General features: G+C 40.8%; 1 protein-coding gene across 5 annotated transcripts in view; it reads right to left on the bottom strand.

Moving 5' to 3' along the window:
- Positions 1 to 18,650, bottom strand: part of PLD1 (phospholipase D1) — a 200,263-nt gene that overhangs the window by 85,610 nt on the left and 96,003 nt on the right. For all 5 annotated transcript variants that reach the window (XM_060011141.2, XM_060011143.1, XM_060011142.1 and 2 more), the window contains 5 exons: positions 18,048 to 18,106; positions 16,932 to 17,024; positions 11,110 to 11,262; positions 8,149 to 8,298; positions 7,358 to 7,441 (listed from right to left, as the gene is read on the bottom strand). In XM_060011141.2, coding sequence (XP_059867124.1) covers positions 7,358 to 7,441; positions 8,149 to 8,298; positions 11,110 to 11,262; positions 16,932 to 17,024; positions 18,048 to 18,106 — 539 coding nt within the window. The remainder of the gene's footprint in view (positions 1 to 7,357; positions 7,442 to 8,148; positions 8,299 to 11,109; positions 11,263 to 16,931; positions 17,025 to 18,047; positions 18,107 to 18,650) is intronic.

Here is an 18,650-nt window from a genome sequence, read left to right as displayed (position 1 = left end):
GCCAGTGCAATAAGGAAAAAAAAGAAAGAAAAAGAAAATAAGAAATAGAAGGCATGCAGATTATGAAGGAAAAAGGAAAACTGTCATTATTCACACATCACATGATCAACTATGGGACAAATCCTAGGGCATCTACAAAAAAGCTATTCACACTAGTAAGTGAACTAAGCAAGATTGCAGCAAATAAGATCAATATAAAAAATCAACTGCATTTCCATATGCTGGCAGTAAACAATTGGAACATGAATTTTTAAAAATACCATTTACAATAACATAAAAAAACACGAATTATTTAGTGATAAGTGCAAGACCTGTATATGGAAAGTACAAAACACTAATGAGAAAATTTAAATAAGATCTAAAAAAATGGAGGGATATACAGTGTTTATGAATTGGAAGACTCAATACTGAGAAAGAAGAAAAAATTTGACATACTGTCTAACCAGTGGTGATTTTACCATTCTTTCCCCTCTGATTTCTCAGTTGGGAGGGACAACCTGGAAATGGGCATTGGCACTGGTAGAGAGAGCCTCAGAAGTCCTCTAGCTCAGGCTTGAGGAGGAAGAGTGGGATTTCCTGACAGTGATAGTGGTGGCAGGGAGGGACCCACAGGCATCAAAAATGAGGAAATGGAACTTTTCTCTCCAATGGAAGAGCTGTGGTTCCAAGAGGAAAATATAAATATCCATTGCTTGGCTCTGGACACAAAGTGTCATTGAAGAAAGTGTGTGGCAGAGCAGGGTAAATAAAGCCTCTTTCTAACAAGAGGACTAAAAAGGGAAGCCACAGGCAACCCATAAGGAGTGGGTATACCATGGAGAGAGAGGAGCTCAGAAAAGCAATGCTATAAAGTTGTTTATGAATTTCTAGCTCACTCCTAAGCTGCCCATGCATGGGTTTGGTCCTAATATTACGCCAAAGAATTTGAAAACTGAAATAAGAAAGAGACCACTGACCAAATTGGCCACTAGGTGGAGCACATGGGGGGGCAGATCTAAACAGCACTGCAAAGGCTTTGAAAACAAAATTGACATTAAAAACACACAGGTAGAAGACTGGTTGCAACATTCTGCATGAACCCAAATGGGCCAATTTCCTGCTAAAACAAAAATATCAACATTCTCTATACGATTTAAACAAGACCCAGAGTCATAATATTCAAAACTTCCAGAATACAGTAAAAAATTACTTGGCATACAAAAAAATCAGAAAAATCTCAACTTGCAGGAAAGACATTCAACAAATGCCAATGCCAAAATGACATAAATGTTGGAATTATTTAATGTAATTCTCTGTCAGATATTATAAAAATGTTTCAACAAGTAAGGGTGAACACTCTTAAAATGAATGGATAGTCAGAAAGTCTCAGCAAAGAAATAAAGATATAAATAAAAACCAAAGAGAAATTTTCAAACTGAAAAATATAATTACAAAAAACCAAACTCTCACTGGATAGGTTCAGTACCAGAACAGAGATGACAAAGGAAATAATCAGTGAACTTAAAGACAGATAAATAGAAATTATCCAATTTGAATAACAAAGAAAAGATTGAAAAAAATGAACAGAGCCTCAGAGACTTGTGGGACAATACTAAACGACACAATTTATGTCATCAGAGACTCAGAAAAAGAGGAGAAAGAGGGAAATGCAGGAAAAAAGTTTGAAGGAAAAATGGCTGAAAATTTCTCAAATTTGATGAATGATATAAACCTACAGATTCAAGAAGCTCAGTGAACTCCAAACAGGATAAATTCAAATACCATAATCAAACTGCTGAAAACAAAAGGCAGGAAGAAAATGTTGAAAGCACTCAGAAGAAAAACAATACATTATTATTATTATTTTTTTTTTGTGGTACGCGGGCCTCTCACTGTTGTGGCCTCTCCCATTGCGGAGCACAGGCTCCGGACACACAGGCTCAGCAGCCATGGCTCATGGGCCCAGCCGCTCCGTGGCATGTGGGATCTTCCCGGACCGGGGCACGAACCCGCATCCCCAGTATCAGCAGGTAGACTCTCAACCACTGCACCACCAGGGAAGCCCAACAATGCATCATTTAAGAGGGGAACAATGATTCAAATGACTGTGAATTTCTCATCAGAAAACATGGAGGTCAGAATGAAGTGGAGCAAATTGTAGCTAGACTGTATAAAGTTCTTCTACAGTTTAGTAATAAGAAAACAATCCAATAAAAAAAGAAGAAAGGTAAGATTTTAATGTGTTTCCAAAAAAGCTAAACAAATGTCCAAAAGTCACAGGAAGATATGCTTAACATGAAAAGACATTGCTAATGCAAATTAAAACCACAGTGAGAGACTACTACATACCCTTTGGAATGACTAACATTAAAAAAGACTAACAGTACCAAGTGCTTGCAATGATGAGGAGGAATGAAACTCTCATACATTAGTAGTACAAGCACTTTGGAAAACAGATTGACAGTTTCTCATGTTAACCATATATTTAACTCCTAGTATTGATATAATACAGTAACTCAGATCTACTTTCTAAGACAAGGGTTAGCTAACTGTGCTCCATGAGCCAAATCTGGTCCATCGCCTGTTTTATTTAGTATGGCTTATGAGCTAAGAATGGTTGTTACATTTTTAAAGGGTTATTAAACACACACACACACACACACACACATACACACACACCCCACACACACACACAAAGAAGAATATACATCAGAGACTGTATGTATGTGACCTGAAAAGCCTAAAATATTTACTATCTGGCCCTTTACAGAAAAAAGTTTGCCAACCCTGTTGAAAGTCAGAGGCTTTTGAACTTTTTGGGTCATAATCCACAGGAATACATTATGAATCCACCCCAATATTTTCATCTATCTACCTACCTATCAGTCTTCTACTGACTACTGAAATAAAAATTTCACAAAATAACCCTTACTGCCACTTAAGTTGCAACTTTCCGTTCTCTTATTTCCTTCCTTTTCTTATCCTATTTCATTATTTAAATAAAATTCTGAACATAACCCACTGAATTCTTTTTTTTAAATAAATTTATTTTATTTATTTATTATTTTTGGCTGCGTTGGGTCTTTGTTGCTGAGCACTGGTTTTCTCTAGTTGCAGCGAGCGGGAGCTACTCTTCGTTGCGCTGCATGGGCTTCTCATTGCAGTGGCTTCTCTTGTTGCAGAGCATGGGCTCTAGAGCACAGGCTCAGTAGTTGTGGTGCACGGGCTTAGCTGCTCTGCGGCATGTGGGATCTTCCCGGACCAGGGCTCGAACCCATGTCCCTGCATTGGCAGGAGGATTCTTAACCACTGCGCCACCAGGGAAGCCCAATTCTTTTAATAAATAATTACTAAAGGGCTTCCCTGGTGGCGCAGTGGTTGACAGTCTGCCCGCTGATGCAGGGGACACGGGTTCGCGCCCCGGTCCGGGAAGAGCCCACATGCCGCGGAGCAGCTGGGCCCGTGAGCCATGGCCACTGAGCCTGAGCACCCGGAGCCTGTGCTCCGCAACGGGAGAGGCCACAACAGTGAGAGGCCCGCGTACCACACACACACAAAAATAATAATTATAATAATAATTACTAAAGAGTCACAACCCACCATTTGAAAAACATAACATTAAATTCAACTTAAATGTGTCTCCTACTTAGAATAGTCTTAGCTTGTGAGCCAGTCCAAATGAAATGTTGAGTTTGTTTTTCACTTTAGAGCCTTTGTCTCCAGCTCAAAGGAGACCTTGTTTCTGTTCCCGTTCCTCTGATAAACTTCCCCTTTAAATATCTTTGTTTATTGTTTTTCTTCTTTTTCTCCAGTTTTACTAATCCAGTCTGTCTCTGGCCTGTTTAATGCACGGACTCAGTACAGACACTGTGGCAGACCCCACCTGCACCCTCACCACCGACAGGCCAGGCAGAGAACCAATCTAGGCAAAGACTCAACACACGTGCTCCAAATATCCCTGCTGACCAGTGGGAATGAGAATCACCATCATCCAGAGGAAAGGTGATCTAAGCCACGCTTTATACATCCATCCTAAGTTAAAGCAATGGACTGGAAGCCACATCTTGGCACCCAACCTCATTCTAGGACTCACTCCAGTGAACACTGGGTAGTTCACAGGTGACGTGAAGTAGCACCAAGCACAGAAAAGACATATAAGACATGTTCTCCTGGTAGATACAGATAAACAAGTGAGGAATGTTCACTAATCCTTACACAGAAACTACCTCTTTTGATACCTTCAACTTCTAGCTAGGATTTACTCTTCACCTTAATTTTCAGATAGTCTGGGCTGTTTAACGAATCATTCTCTCTTCTAACCTGACAGCCTACCTTAGAATTTACCTCTTCAGAAAATGTCTTCTGACTAAATCTACCCAAATCTGATTATGACTTTATCCAGCACCTTAAAAAAATCCAATCTGCACTTAAAAAATGTCAGAGCTAAAAGGGATCTCGCACACCATGCGGTGCAGTCGGCTCCTGGGAGAGGCAGCTCCAGGACATGTGGGCACTAGAGCAGACACGCTGGATCCAAGTCAGCGCCAGCACGTACAGACTGTGTTGCTACGGGCAGTTTCCTAATCGGCCCCACTGAGACTCACTTTTCTCATCTGTAACACAGTCCCTGGCGTTTAGTAAGAATTCAACTAATAGTAGCTACTTACTGTTAATGTTATTCAACTATGCCTTAGAAATGACCCTTTATAAAGGTGAATATGACTTGCCCCAAGTTAGTAATAGTAAGGCCCCTAAGGCGGTCTGAGCAGAGACTCTCTCCATTCCTCTCCTGGACCACAACAATAACTCGCTAGATGGTCTCTATAACCACTGTTCAATTCATCTTCTACACTATAACCAAAATGGTCCCTTTTAGAAAACAAATTTGACTAAAATTCCCATGCTTAAAAATGTTCACTGATTCCCAGTGTTCAAGGGACTGCACTGGAGTTCAAAGGACTCCAGTGTTCAAACAATGCAAACTCTTTAGCAGCTCATCAAGGGCCCTTCACAATTTGGCCCTAACCCGTCTTTTGAATGCTATCTCCACCCACCATCCCAAAGAATGCTATGCTTAAGCTGTTTACGACCTCTACCTTCCTCCAAAATTGCTGTGCTCTCTCACTCCTCTATGCCTTGGTCCTGGTTATCCCTCTGTCAAAAACATTCACTGTCTTCAGCTGGACAGCTCCATCACCCAGGACTCAGGCCAGCGTTCTGTCCGTTGAAGCTTCCACAGCTCCTGCAGGCTCAGTCACTGCCCTAATCCATTGTTCTACACATGACTTCCTGACTCTCTACTGTTGAAGGGTAGGGGCTGCTTCTCTTTCATCTTTCTGTACACGTGGCCTTGTTCAGTACCCGTCATAGAGGCTGCTCACTAAATAGCTCTGGAATGAATGAGTGAATAAATTAACAAATGAAAAGATGGATGGTTAAATGAATTAACAAATAAAGAAACTAAGAGTGTCTACGTCCCAGGTTGCTTCTCATTTCACTAAATCTGCCTTTGCTTGCATACTAATTGTTTTAGAAACAGATTAACACAGTTTTCACTCATGTATATGATGTCTCTTGAATTAGGTTGGAAACTTCTAAAGGTCATGTGCACCTTCTCACTATGCTTTTCACTCTCTCAGACCCAGATACATCAGGGTTTGATAAAGTTTCTGAATGCTCTCTTTTGCAACATACTTGCACAACAAGTATTTTCTTCCTTGTTATGAGGGAAGTTCCTGCAAAGGTTTTATTTCAAAGAGTGTTGTAATAAGATGTTATCCTAGTGCAGTCACGAGAAAGGAATAACCTCCTGATTTATTTTCTTGCTGACAGCAGAAGAAAAAACATTCAAGGTTCCATCTCTTTAGATGTTTAAATGAGTCTGTATTTTAGTGTTCAGAACCTTCAAAATGTATATTATTTGCTTGTGTAAAACATGAAAATATGGGCTCAGTGGAAATGCTATTTTCAGTCTCTTTCATGTCCCTGTCAAACTTTCAGAAATACTTTTTAAAGGGACATACCTACTACATTAAGCTTGAATCTACTCTCATACGTGTTTAGAAAGTATTCAACCAAAGAGGTAGCTTCTAAGTATGAAACTTTCTTTTATTCCTGGTAACTGACAGAAGAGACGAAATTTGGCAAGAATATAAAGGGCAAGATTAAGGTCCTCCATAAACATGAGAATAAGCAGGTTCTCAGACATGCTGACTATCACACACCCTATCTATTGAATCTAGAGCAATCGTTCTCAACCAAGAGGGACTGTGCCCTGCCAGGGGACATGTGATGACAGCTGAAGACATTTTGGTTATCACAACTGGGAGCCTGCTAATGGCATCTAGTGGATAAAAGCCAGGGATACTGATGGTTCTAAACATCCCACAACGCACAGAACAACACCCCCATAATAAAGAATTATCTGGCCCCAAAGGTCAATAGTGCCAATTGGGAAAGCATGCCCTAGAATTATAGATTTCCTCATCACTGAGGCAAAACAGTAGAAGAAGATGCGTTCACATTCCTAATTACTCTCCCCTCCCTGAAAAACCTAGAATTAGGAGGAAATGAATTATGAAGGTATTTTCATAGTTCAGTACAAGAGAGCATTTGGAAGGAAACAGGATAGGGAAAAACGGGGCATTTCAAGCAACTAAGTTCTTAGAAGAAAAACATATTTAAGACATTTTCATTTCCATTGTAGCAAATGTTAGCATCTGCAATGGGTTTTAACTATCCGGGCAGATGGATAATTGGAACTAAAGTCAGACTACAAAGCCTACACCCACTCCAGGAGGAAAATTTCCCAAGAGCTAAATGAGTTTTAGGTACAAGACTTTCAGTGGCTTTAATAAACATAATAACTCTCATGGATGATTTTAAAGGGGATTAGAAAGTTGAAACATGATGCATCTCCAAAAAAGCTAACCATTACAATGGATATTTTAATAGAATAGGCAAATGGGAATATTCTAATTTCAAAGGGACAATTCAGAGGAAGCATATTCATTGGACCTCATGACAGACATAACCAGATGAGAAAAGATACCCAGGGAAGATTATTTTCCATTACCTCTACACCTATATTTGCATTGCAAAATAATCTTTACTAAAATGAATACGGGTTATCTGCTTCCAAATGGAAAGACAAAAACAAAACTGTTCAAACTAAATATTTTAAGAATATATATGGGTGCCAGGTTTTTTGAAAAGACCTTTTAGTGAAGGCTACTACAATTAATTAGTTGAGACTTTGGCCAAACCATCTGTGAGTACTGCTGTCTTTCCTAATGTACAATTCTACAACAGCACAACACTGTTCTATATTCCTAAACATAGAGACCTCCAAACAAACTCCCCAGGGACAAATACTAACCACCAATCTGTGATAAAAATCTCTTCTTTGGCCTCTTCCATTGCATTTGCCACATCTTCAAAATATCCTTTGGCGTTAACATACCTGAAAGACAAGTTTTCTGTTTCATTTTTTGAACAAAACAAACAAACAAAAAGGAATTTATCGTATGGCAAAAGAGAAGATGGAAGCCACTGCCTAGAGTTTCTACAAAACCACCAGTTTACTTTGTATAACTGGAAACAAGGATTGAAAACACCTTCTATCTGCTACGTAGGAAGTACAATAAGTAGACAGAAGTAGGCAACCTGATTCTTTTCTGCTGAGAGAATAATGCATTGATTGGTCTTATCATCGTATGGGGTCAGATGAATTCTCCCATCCTGTTGAACTCACACACAGTTGTTCTTCTGAGACTGAAAGCAGACCAGCTTCTAATCCATGGGTAGAAAAGCATGCTAAGCAGGATTTCATTTAAAAGAATTACCTGGCAAGTAAATTCTCTTTCTTAAATTATGGCTAATGACTTAAATAAACTTTCCATTTGCATCATTAAGAAAATGTATGAAATTAACTTTTTAAATCAAACTTCAAAATCTAAAGCTAGCTATCTAAAGCTCTCTGTAAAAAATCATAAAAGCAAAAAGTGGAAAACTAAGTGCTGCTCAGGTAGTCCTATAAAGAAAGTCCCTTGTTAAGTATAATGCATAATATCTTTTCACAGCTTCAAAAATTGATTCCAGGTGAATTTAGACCACTACAAGATTAAATGCTATGACTACTGTGATAGCCTTAGAGCAAAAAGATCTTACCATTTAGCTAAAGTGTTCTCTTGGATAGCAGCATAAGACCCAAATCGATGATCTTTGAGAAAGTTGGGGCCATGTTTATGGATGAATTCTTCTATAGCCCCTCCCCACCACCGAGCATGTCTATAGCTGTTGCATTTTAAAATCAGTGTCCTTCAAAGAAAAGCAAAATGTGGAAAAGAATGGTCACTCTGTGTTCTGTCTCTTTAAACAATTTAAGAATTAAACATGTCCCATTTTGTTTTGTTACTGCAGCAAACATAAGTGGAAAATTTTAGGCAAAGAGCACCTTACCTATATCAGAAAAGTAGATTTTTAAACGTTTTTGGCAGGATTTAAAACTATATTCAACATAGTGAAAACAAACCTTCAGGTTACTTATTCCCTCATTCACTTATGCAAACTTGTGTAAAGGCACTTATTACAGGCCTCGAGCTCGCTGTGCTACACTGTGAGGTGGACAACGGAAAAGACATAAGGTGAGGTCCTACATCGAAGTGTTAGAGAGTTGTTGGCTCCTGTAGAGGACGACATAAGGTGAGGTCCTACATCGAAGTGTTAGAGAGTTGTTGGCTCCTGTAGAGGACATTTCCCTTGGGACGGCCTGGTGTCCATTCCCTCAGCCTCCCTTCCCTACTCTGCATCCACCAAAGCCAACAAAATGGCATCTTCCAGCCCCTGATCTCAAAGATTGGTTCAGGGATGAGGATATTAGCCAATTCCACCCAACAAGTGAGAATAAATGCAAGGACTTGCTCAGAAATGCCAAGAAGAGATTCTTTCACTTCCACTGAACTTGGTTTGAGTGTAAGAGGCAGCCATCTTGCTACCACCAGGGGACCAGCCTGAGGATGGTGCAGATCCCAGGAGACAGAGCTGAGAAAGGCCAGGAAAACGCATCTCAGGGACATAGTTGGAAGCTTGGAATCAGCCATGGTTAACGTGGCTTATTAGTTACTTCTGATGTAACCCAGAATGCACTGGATTTTTCTACTGCCAATGACTAAACTATCCTAAATGGTTACAGATTTATAAGTGCTGAAAAAAAATTCAGAGTAGGAGATCATAAGGAGTTATTACATGACTAATGTCAGAAATGGTGATTACCACCAAGAGGTGGAAATAAGTTATCCAAATTTGAAGTTCAGAGAAAACAAGGTGTTGGAGCCAGTGGTCTCTCTGCCATTTAGGGAGAAACCCACCTCAGTATAAAAGCCCTGTGAGTGAGGAGGGAGAGTTTGCCTTTGGGGGGAAATGCAATGATCCTGATGAGAAGCAGGGGAGGGGCTATATTCACAGACCCCAAAATAATTATTTATAAAGATGAGGGATGTCCAAACATCCTAACATTGATGCTTGGCTTTTGTCTGGGGGGTGGCGAGGGGCGAGGTGAGACGTGGTGGTGCTGGGAGCAGTGAGGCATTCTCCATCGGCCGCCGCAGGGCCGACACAGGACTCTGCGGGCAGGTCAGGAGGCCATGGAAAGTGCCTGGGCTTGAGCCAACATGCTAGTACTACTCCAACTGAGTTGAAATGCCTCTGAAAACCAGTTATGAGAAACAGATATTGTAGAAGAGATAATGACAAACAGCGGTCTTATCACAGGATGTGAGTCAGAGTTAAGAAAAAAACAAAAACATTTCAAACATGGAGATAGGAAGAAGAAAGGTGAAGAGGAATTTAAAAATGTGTGAGAAGGGATGGTGAAGAGAACCGTCTTCACAGAACTGAAAGGCTGTATTAGGGAGGGGTTGCTAATAAAGGCAGAGAGATAGAAGGCCTCAGATTGTAAATGGAGGAACTTAGGCTTGTTTGATACAATGAGGAGGACCACTTACACCAGGGAGGAAGCAGATGAAACCTGGATCTGTATGGATTCATTTGGCAAGGGTGTGCAAGTGAGTGAGGATGGGAGATGGAGGTAAGATGGCCAGTAAGTAACTGTTATAGCGACCAATGAGAATTGTGGCCTGATATCTATGGTCCCCCAGAAAACAGGGAAGTACAGTACCAGGAGAGAGGTGGGGGTTTTTTTGTTTGATTGATTGTTTGTTTGTTGGCCGTGCCACGCGGCTTGTGGGATTTTAGTTCCCTGACCAGGTATTGAACCTTGGCCCTGGGCAGTGAGAGCTGAGAGCACAGAGTCCTCACCCCTGGACCACCAGGGATTCCCAGGAGGGAGGTTTATTGGCAGCACCACTACATTTCCAATAACCAATCCTGAACCTTCTATTGTCAGAGATCAGGAAGTTCAGCACTTATTTTCACACACACAAACACACATGCAAACATATTACTGAGTAGCATATTTATATAATATATATATATATTTAATGTCAGTGTGTATAAAGAGAGAAATGTATAAGTATTTATATACATGAGGCTGAACTTCATAGAGACAGATGTATATATAAAGACACGTATATTGTATAACTACAGTCTTCCAGAAACAAACATTTATCAACACACACACACACACACACACACACACACACTCGCTAATAAAATCTATAGTAAATGTACAGTTGAGTATCCTTCAAGGTATCTTTCTTAAAATCTGTATGTAAACAGAATTTTTCTAATCAAATCACTTTTTACATGTTCTGTTAATAAAAGGATATCAATTTATAAAGTAAAATTTTACTTTTTAAAAATATGAATTATTACTCCTTATCTGTTTGGTAAATTGGTATTATTGGGTAGTCAATTTTGTTAAAATAGGCATATATTTTATTAAAACAGGCACATAGCAACACATGGGATCCTTTATTCTGACTCGTGTACATATGTAATTCACATCTTAAAAATATACAAAAAGAAAAGTAGTTTCATCACTTTTGATTGAGAATGAGTTCTAAATAACAATTTTCTAACATCTAAATTATTTTACCATCTTCTTCACTTAAGGTTGGGAGAAAAACTCTGCTTTTAGAGAAATCTTTTAAAAATATTTCCAATTTGTACCTTGAAAGATTATCAATTCGGAGTCCATATTTTGTCTCCGTCTCCTTCTTTCCCACCTTAACTCTGAATTCTTTATCTACCAGCAGTACGAAGGCAATAGCACCACTGTCTGGTTTCATATATAGTAAAAAGGAATCTTTTACTATCAACCACCTGTAAGAAGGAAATAAGTATTTTTAAAGTTGTACTGAAATACTGAAACAAAAAGAACAAATTATTATGACACATCTGAAGTAAACACTCTAGCAGACAGTAAACATAATTTTATTTTTTACACAAGGGATCTATTTTTTAAAAAATATGAAAACACTATAAAACAAGAAACAATAAAAAATCTTCCTAGTGTGATTTTTGAGAAGTACTGGCACCAAGCAATTCAAAATAATTCATTAGCTCTTTAAACACTAATGGCAAATCCTGGAAGAATGCCCCTGATATGGGCAGGCAGCGCTAATAGGATGCAAAGCAGGCGCCATAGTTGTTCGAAAAGTGTAATGGGTTGGTGTTTGCTAAAATAAACCACCATAAAAGAGGCCAATGAGGGGCTTCCCTGGTGGCGCAGTGGTTGAGAGTCCGCCTGCCGATGCAGGGGACACGGGTTCGTACCCCGGTCCGGGAGGATCCCGCATGCCGCGGAGCGGCTGGGCCCGTGAGCCATGGCCTCTGAGCCTGCGCGTCCGGAGGCTGTGCTCCGCAACGGGAGAGGCCACAACAGTGAGAGGCCCGCGTACCGCAAAAAAAAAAAAAAAAAAAAGAGGCCAATGAGTCTGAGTAAGTAAAACCCCCCTTTCAAGAAAATCCAGTAAGCATCCAAAAATCTACATATTGTTGTTCATTTCAAATTATTGGTGGCTTTAAGGACCATTAATAAATGATGCTCAGTGGAACATGGTCTCTCAAAAGTATATGGGCATTCAATCCAATATCTATATGAGAGCCTCGTGATGCAAAAGTACAGTGATAAACTGGGAGTTCGGGCAGAGGTAGAAACAACACAAAGATAAATCAGACATGTTCTCAAAGGAGCTTATTAGGCTAGTGGGGCACGATGACAATTCTAGGCTGAATGGATAGGTACTAGAGGAAAAAAGCAAAAAGTGATGTGTGTAAGGAGGGGGGAGTCCTTAGTTCTCACTAAGAGAATGAGCTAGTGGCATTCTCCCAAAGAGCTGGTGTCTGAGGGAGGCCAGGAAGAAGCCCATCACGTAGAGCCCAAAGGGTTCAAGGTATACATCCCGTATGGAGGGAAGTTAGCAAAGGCTCTAACGTGTGGGAATGCTGCCTGTATTGGAAGAAAGTCTGGAGAGGCCGGGGTTTCAGGAGGTGTAGTATGAGAAAATGGACAGTGAAGTTAGGTGGGGTGGGCGTGGGGAACAGGCAAAGGCCACACTGAGGAGGGTCTGAAGGCCATGTGAAGGAGGATGACTTTACATCATGGAACCAGTTTTTTCTAAACTTGCCTGATCATCAGAATCTCTCGAGATGCTTGTTAAAAAAACAGTAGATTCCTAGGCCCTACCACAGATCCATTAAAAAGGCCGGACAATCTGTGTTTCTAAAACAACACCCAGATGCCTTTTAAATAAAGGAATCCTCCTGCCCTGGCAAGGCAATGGGACAGTAAATCATGGGAACTATATTTTAGAAAGGTCTGAAGGATAAAGAAGGATGTCCTGTAGCAGGTTAGCAAGCTGCTGTAGTAATAGAGAACAGTGCTTCTCACCACTTCACTGTGAATATGCATCACCAGGGGATCCTGTTAAAATGCAGATTCTGATTCGGTAGGCCTGGGGCGGGGCCTGAGATTCTGCATTCTAACAAGACTCGAAGGGGATGCTGAGGTTAGGACCTCACCCTGCATAGTCAGGACGCAGATGATAGGCGTGACACTGACAGTGGCAAGAGCGAGAGAGAAAGGGTGGGATTGATTTGAAGTGAAAACAAATGGCAACTTTGTCAAGCTGCATGTAACATCATATTCACCTGAGATTGTATAGTGATCAAATGAATCGGTCGATAACTAAATAAAGTAACAATGGGAGTATTATATCACACACTAGGCAACGTAAAGCACATTATGAAATAGGTAAGGCCAGAACACCTGAACATAAATTGACTAATACTGTAAACGTAACATGTGAACTCAGCATTTAAAAGAAATGTATAACAAATCATTACTGAAATTGCTAACCACATTACATTTTAGTGGCTCTCTAATCTGGGATTTAATGTAGACAAATCTACATTGATTTCCACATGGTTTCATTTAATTCATTTGTTTTTTAATATATAGGCTGTCTCCTTTCCAATAAAAGGGCGTGGGATGGATTTAGGATAACATAATAAAGGACATACATTTGGTATGGTTAATAAAAAGGAAAAATATCAACGTCACAGAAAGCAAATACCTAGCCACAACGCTAATATAATTACGGTGATGGCATGCCAATGTGGGTTTGAGCTTCCTGGTTTTTCCGTCTTTTTTTTTCTTTTTTTGTAAATTTATTTATTTATTTTTGGCTGCGTTGGGTCTTTGTTGCTGTGCGCGGGCTTTCTCTAGTCACGGCGAGCAGGGGTCATTCTTCGTTGCGGTGCGTGGGCTTCTCATTGCGGTGGCTTCTCTTGTTGCAGAGCACGGGCTCTAGGTGCGCGGGCTTCAGTAGTTGTGGTGCACGGGCTTAGTTGCTCCGCGGCATGTGGGATCTTCCCGGACCAGGGCTTGAACCCATGGCCCTGCACTGGCAGGCAGATTCTTAACCATTGAGCCACCAGGGAAGTCCCTTCCTGGTTTTTCTTATCAAATGAATAAATTAAGGACATAAAGAGGTCGCCCACCAAAAAACTAAATTCCAAAGGAAGTTTCTCACTTGGAACCTAATAAGGTAATTGAACAATATTAATGGATAACATTCTCAATAATTTTCAGCAAATGCAGAAATTTATGTTTTATAAGAATTCTCATAACTCTGCTCAATATAAATGCCAAGGCCATGATATCACATGGTAACTAGGGCATTCTGATGGGGCTGAGTTATGAGTCCAGACATGTAGCTGCCTGTTGATAAAGAGATGGTCAAGGTTAAAAGAGAGTAGATGGATCACATATCTGGTAAAGGTCCTTCTTTAGCTACAGTCCCTTGTCCCAGCTTGACTTTCAATGCAAGCTAGAGAGCAGACAGCAGGGCACAGGCCCAGAGCTCCGGCGTGCTATATTGCTGACGGGGAAGGAGCCACAGGCTTTGAAAACCACAGCTGGCAGGTTTGTCACACTGAGAAAGGAAGTCCAAGATGTGGAGCCTGGAAATACAGAACAGTTTAGTAGTGACTGCTGGAGTTTGAAAGTTGAAGGCCAAAGATACTGGTTTCCGTTTGGACAATGATGAGTTGTTCTCTACAATGGTCATTAGATATAAGGTGAATGGATGCCTGGCCTTTATTTAAAGCTCTTCTTAATCATGCCATTCGTTAAACCTCTTCTGGTTTCTCCCTTTTCTCTCTTTTGTCAACAGATGTTTTTCTTTAACAGGAGAATATGCATCAAGAAGGAATCCACCAAGCAGCCTTCAGGGGGTCAGTCCCTGCTGCTCAGGGACTAAGCGTCTGCCTTGAAGTCAGCCTCCCTGGGCTCCAGTTCCGGTTTTGCCACTTGTGCACTTCTGTGAACTTGGGTAACTGAGCCTGAGGTCTAAATCCATAAAATGAGGATAACAATAATGCCCAGCTCATAAGTGTTTGTGAGGAATCACTGAGATGATTCGTGGACATTGCTTAACACAATACCTGGCACCAATATACGTGAGCTTTTATGAGTACTCTTGTTCTAAACAAGGTGAGATTACGGTCTGTTCTAACAAGATGTGACCGCCTGTGCTACTACTTGCCGTGTCATTAAGATAGAGAGAGACCACATGAGCCAGACATCACCTTCTCAGCCTCATCTCCTCCCCTTCACTCCCACCACGGTGGTCGCACTGGTCCTGAGACTTGCTACACTTGTTCTTTGGGCTTCCACGTTTGCTATTCCTCACCCAGAAATTATTTCTTCCAGATGCTCCCATGGGCAGTCCCCTCCTATCTATCAACCTTTGGTTTAAGCATTCCTCCACAGGGAGGCTTTCCTGGGCTCCCATCCCACCCACTACTCCATCCTGTTTAGCTTCTTCATAGCACTTATCACTATCTGGAACTATTTATGTCTGCTTGTTTATTGTCTCTCCTCCACTAGAAAATGAGAGCCTTGAGAGCAGGGAATGTGTGTCACGTCCACTGGTATCTTCCCAGGGCCGAGAGCAAGTCTTCAGGCAAAGCAATCCTTTTGCCTAAATAATGGCTGTACAAATGGGCCCCAGAGTAAATGAAATCATTTAGACACTGTCACTGTCTAAAAATTGTAATTCTTGGTATAGCTCACAGTTCAGTAAAGTAAATGTTAAATGTGTTAAAAACTCTCTCTTTCTTTTAAGACATTATTTGAGATAAGAAACATCTAGTCCATCAATAGGATGTGCTGTTTAAGTAGATGTTTTAAATTGTGGGAAGAAATGTTTGCTGTGTTTGCCATTTTTTTTTTCTTTCTACTTGTGCCTGAGACAAGGTCATTATGAGACTTGACTGAAAGTTTGATTGCCTTGTTTGCCTTATGGCAATTTGTCAATATAGAATATATAAAGCAATCAGAATGGTTTTTTATGGATACAAAAATAACAAAAAGAGTTATGACCAAGTGTTGCCCTTAAAAGTAAACTCCCGTTTAGACACCAATAGCCTTCTAGTGTGGGAAATTTTCGACACAAATTCTGTCAGCTATATCTTATCATCTTTATTTGGTACTGACATTCTATACCCCACGAAAGTGACTCAGGAAATACTTATTCATATGGAACCAAGGCTTCAAGCTTCATGGAAAGATTTATACAATTTAAAATGATGACACATTTCATTCCTGGGAGGATCATATCTTTTTAGATTGTCCTGGTTGAAGTCTAATATAATCCAGACTTTAAAAGTCGGGGAGGTGTATTTCCTTTATATAACAAAGTCTTCCCCCCCATCTTTTTGGGCTGCCCCTTCTCATAGAGGTTAAACTCAAACATCAGTTCCTTGGCTCCCAGAGCTAAAGTCGCCATCTGCAGTCCTCAAGTCCCTCATTATCCCATTGCCTTCTTTTTCCTTCGAAGCTCTGATCACCACTTGCGTTGATGTTGTTCACATTGCTTGTCAGCTTCTCCACTGCCTGCGTTCCCCTCCAATAGAGCTCTGTGAGGGCAGGGACCTCGTCTTGTTCACCACTGTTCTCACAGCGGCTAGAATACAGCCTGGCAAACGTTAGGCACTCAATAAATGACAAAAGGGACCAGATCAAGGCTTCCATTTCTTTTTTTTTTTTTTTTTTTTTTTGCGGTACGCGGGCCTCTCACTGTTGTGGCCTCTCCCGTTGCGGAGCACAGGCTCCGAACGCGCAGGCTCAGCGGCCATGGCTCACGGGCCCAGCCGCTCCGCGGCATGTGGGATCCTCCCGGACCGGGACACAAACCTGTGTCCCCTGCATCGGCAGGCAGACTCTCAACCACTGCGCCACCAGGGAAGCCCACGCAGAGCAATTTTTGAATCCTATGGTCCACTAGGTCTTTATGTATACAATTGGCACACTCTGCTTACAAGTCCAAGTTTGAGTAGAATGTTTAAATAGAACTAAAACCTGGAACTTAATTTAAAATTTGCTCTGCCATGACTTTCAAAGATTTATCACTGAAAACTAGTATATAAAAACTCCCCAAATACTCAGTTTATTAAAACAAACACACAAAACTCTCAAGTCCTACCTTTTGGACCACCGGTAGCAGGCCCTTCCCTGACCACAGCAGTTCAAGCCTGGTATTCTGTGTCCACCGGATCTTTTCATTATCATACCTTCTCTGAAAGAGACATCAAGTTAACCCATCATCTTCAAGCTTCCAGCTCACACTTAGCTGATACAGCCTCACAACTTAGAACTAAATATACCGTTTCATTCTCCCATGTCTTTCCTCCCCAGTTTTTCCTCTTTCACTGTCAAATAGCTCAATGCTATGTTTACTAGGCTGAGTACTCCAGCAGCTAATCTTTTAAAGTACTCCGGTCAGATGCAGGCCTGTTGGCACTGGGGGCAGCATAATTCTGTTACACACACTGCAGGACCGTAAGCATTCCAGCTTCTGGCTCTAAATGCTGAGCATTCCCTCCAGTCACTGTGACAGCCTGAAAAAGACCCCACACGTTGCTAAATGCCTGCACGGGGAATGTTCAGCTGCTGTTGAGACCACTGGAGGTGCTCACACACAGATTCCAGAGATATATTTCTGCATCCCTTCACCTACAGTTCTGGTACAAAGCCATGCCAAAGAAGCAGAGCAAAGCTATTATCGATACTTTGGAAGAAAAAATATCCTGGTTTTGAAAGATGTGAAAAGAAAGAATAATAATAATGGCTAAACAAACAAAAATTAAAACAGCTGCTATCAATGCTCTTTACTACAAAAGTTAAGCTCTTTGTAATATCAGGCTCTCATATTATGAAGGAAAATAATCATTAAGTAAATTTCAATCCTGTTACTTGGCATACATTTTATACAGTATTATTTTTAGTATAAGTGATTAAAAGAAGGGATCTTGTATATTTGATTTTTAAGGCATTCTCCCACACATCATATTTGCTACCTCTGTTAAACACCCCTACTCTGGGGTTAGAGGAGGAGAGTAGAGCAGTTGACACCCTTGTTTAAAGTAGCAAGATACGCTGTTTTGTATAAATAGGTCCCTCAGTTGCTCTCTGTTGGGAAGAAAAGCAGCTATCAGTGAAGCCAGGTGAGCTCTATCACCTTGGCAAATGTTAAAAAATCAAGTGTTAATGCTCATCAACTTTTCACACTTCTCCTTAGAGATCCGACAGTGGAACTTACATGCCCTTTGGTCCCAAATCATGGATGAAGGACAGCTGGCTTATATCAAGGAATTCTGTCTGAAAAGAGGCCAAAAATCCAAACTTTAGAAAGCAAAAAAAAGAGGGGGGGAAATTTATGCATTCAGAAAGATATTATTAGGTACCTTCACGTATAAACACGTCTGGGGTACTCTACAGACGACACAGATCAATAACAATGGTATTGCCCTGAAAGAGTATTGCCCTGAAACAATGGTATTGCCCTGAAAGCATATATACACAATTAATACAATCAAGAAAGTGACGTGTGCTCTAAGATGAAGAGACAAATGCTCAAGAAGGTCATGGAGAGATCTGCCAATGGCAGTAGACCATGGCAGGAACAGCCTTAACAGAAAATTAAAGACAAAAAAGATACACTCCTGGCATTAGGAGGCAAAGGGGAGAACAGACGTGGAAAATACTCCACATCAACCAAGTTCTATGGGAAGAACCATAACAGTTACATGGAAAAGTAGTTATAAAGTTAGAGAGTTATAGGGAGAGGGTGACCACTTCCTAGCTAATGTGACATCACAGAGGAAACGGCACTTGATCTGGGCTTGTAAATGGGATTAATAAA

Source organism: Delphinus delphis, chromosome 4 (genome assembly GCF_949987515.2).
Source record: "Delphinus delphis chromosome 4, mDelDel1.2, whole genome shotgun sequence".
Classification (NCBI taxonomy): domain Eukaryota; kingdom Metazoa; phylum Chordata; class Mammalia; order Artiodactyla; family Delphinidae; genus Delphinus; species Delphinus delphis.
The sequence above is the reverse complement of the archived record's forward strand: the minus strand, read 5'-3'. Positions and strand labels throughout refer to the sequence as shown.